This window comes from Montipora foliosa, chromosome 2, assembly GCF_036669935.1.
Source record: "Montipora foliosa isolate CH-2021 chromosome 2, ASM3666993v2, whole genome shotgun sequence".
NCBI lineage: Eukaryota > Metazoa > Cnidaria > Anthozoa > Scleractinia > Acroporidae > Montipora > Montipora foliosa.
In genome coordinates this window covers 52994522-52997021 of record NC_090870.1, presented here as the reverse complement: position 1 = coordinate 52997021, position 2500 = coordinate 52994522, and the positions used below count along the sequence as shown (strand labels likewise).

At 42.0% G+C, this 2500-nt stretch overlaps 1 protein-coding gene across 2 annotated transcripts in view; it reads right to left on the bottom strand.

Annotated features, from left to right (window-relative positions):
* Positions 1-784: 784 nt before the first annotated feature.
* LOC137993542 (uncharacterized) overlaps positions 785-2500 on the bottom strand; it is a 6002-nt gene continuing 4286 nt past the window's right edge. For both annotated transcript variants that reach the window (XM_068839462.1, XM_068839463.1), the window contains exon 3: positions 785-1653. In XM_068839462.1, the coding sequence (XP_068695563.1) occupies positions 931-1653 (723 nt within the window). In that variant the 3' untranslated portion in view covers positions 785-930. The remainder of the gene's footprint in view (positions 1654-2500) is intronic.

Below are 2500 nucleotides of genomic sequence, written 5' to 3'. Positions count from 1 at the left end.
AATCAGTGCTCCAGCCCTAGCACAACTAGACACTTAAATAAAGTTCCTTTCCTTTCCTTTGGTCGCCTTGGTCAGTGCCATGTGAGACCCATGTCACGGTGGCTACACGTGCAGCATGCATTTAAAAACTTTTTTCCGCCCTTTACGAAATAACCAGTTAAAATTGCCAAATTAAAGGTCTTGACCGCAACGTTGTCATTTCAATCTCCATATAACAGATAAATTCCTTGTTGAAGTGCGTCTGTGCAGTGACAAATCACATATGACGTCAAAATGTGGAAAGAACAAAAAATGTGACACACTCAGCTGTCGCCTCCTGTGCCACCTTTTTGTTCTTACCACATCTTTGCGTCTTCTGTGATCTATCACTGAACAGACGCACGACAACATGGAATCTATTTGTTCTGTATAATAGGGAATTAAAAGTTCTTGATGATGACGTCAGTTGTGTCTGCCCTCTGATAGATCACAGGTGAAAACCTATCAAAATGAGTGCATTATTGAACTTATTATATAAGGGGTTATATATCATCCTCGAAGTTCTTGGCGGAGTCAGCCGAGAGGAGACAAGGAAACCATGGACAAAAACGGGGTTGGTGAATCTTTCATCAGTTCCGATTGTGTCCGTTAATTCTTCGTTGTGTCACGACTGACTGCTTCCGGGTCTCGGAGGTTGGGGCTACAGAAAGGAGTTGTGGTGTTTGAAGCCTATTCATTGCCACTTTTTACTATTGTTTCGGAGAAACGTTCTAAAATAATAGAAACCAAGGGACACAAGTTTTGAGCTAAATGCAATTTTGTTTAATGACCCTTTTTCGCTTATCATTTAAGAAGCAATCTTTTAGTTCTTTCGAACTTCTAAACTAAGCTACAAACACGAGACTGAAAGCCAGCTGGGGCAACGTTCGCGCTTTAAAGGAACGACTGGCTTCAACGAACTCCAATGGCGGTCGCGTGGTATGTGCTCCAACGGTCACTGGAGGTGTAACAGCCACAGCCACCGAAGAGCACCTCCGTCAGAAAGAAGAATTGATTGGGCATCGTGCGAGGGGGGCTGTCAATGGGTAACGCGGCTTTACGCCAGTCGACAGCGACTCCTTGTTTTTCGTAAATTAGGTTGGTGCCATGGAAATTTGACGGTGGTTGTTGCTCATGGTTTGGCATGAAAGCAAAGTAGCTGTTTGGCTTGCCGTCGCAGTTTCGAAAACTAACTGTGCGATTGTTGGAAGTGAAGCCTTGGATTGCGTTTCTTTGGGCTGCCAATGATCGTGGAATGATGCCCAAAAAGATGTAATCGTGCATGAAGTAATTAAACGGCTTGGTATAACCGGAGAAACCATTCACTCTGACGCCGAAGTCGACATTTTTCCAGTTATCAAGTGGCTTGATAAGAGTGTAGTACTCCGTTCTCTGGTGACGGTGCATCAACTTGAGCAAGACCTTCTTCTTGTCAGTGAACAAAGCGTCGACAATTCCTTGAGCGTTTTGCATACGAGTAAAGTGGCGAGGTAAGAAGGTGAAGCCGCCGCCTTCCAATGCCATCTCACAGTAAACATCGATACCCTCAGTACAGCCTTCCAGATAAATGGTGTATACACCACTCACAGCTTTCGCGTTGTAAGCTTTTATTTCTCTGCAGCTCGACCATGAATACTAATAAACAAACAAATGAAAAATTCTATTGAACTGAGCTTATGTTCGTGTTTTCGAGTTCCACCAATCTGCCCCTATTTGTTCAAAAGGTGGATAACGCCATCCACTGGATAAATCACTATCCATTGGATAGCGCAATCGATTTCACTACTACTTGTCCACGGGATAGTGGTATATCCGGCGGACAGCGCTATCCATCGTTTGAACAACTAGGCCTGGTGTTAAAAGGGAGTTTAAGAAACGACGACGGCTACAGCAACGACAAAGCTAAAATGCAGTGATATTCTTGTCCATTTTTGGTTAAAATAACCAAAATGATCGTTCGGCAAGCATTTTTGAACAATGCTCTCCGGTATTCGTCAAAACTACTTAGTGAAATGACCAAATTGAAGGTTTTGAGGACAACGTGGACAAACTATACACTGTATCTTTCAGTCTCATGAATGTTTTCTTCAAATCCATACCATTCCAGTTTTAGGACATTTTGCCCATATTGAATAAAATCGCATTCCCACTCGGTTACCATTATAATAAATTTCAAACCGATATATCGGTTTTTCGCGTGAAATTTAGCATGGATATCCCTCATCAGGTGGTGAATTTTCCTATAATATAACAAGATGGAATAATCGTTAAATACTTAGAATAAATCAAACTTATATTTTGAAGTGACGTTTTTTCAAAAGAGAGCTTTAGATTCTAGGACGAGAACGAGTACGAAATTTGACTGCCCGTGTTAGCGAAATTCTTAGAGAATTTATGACCTGGACGATTAATCTTACTCTTTGTCAGCCGTATGGGTTGCTCAGTTATTCTTATTGCTGGTAACTGAGCCTTTTTGCTGATC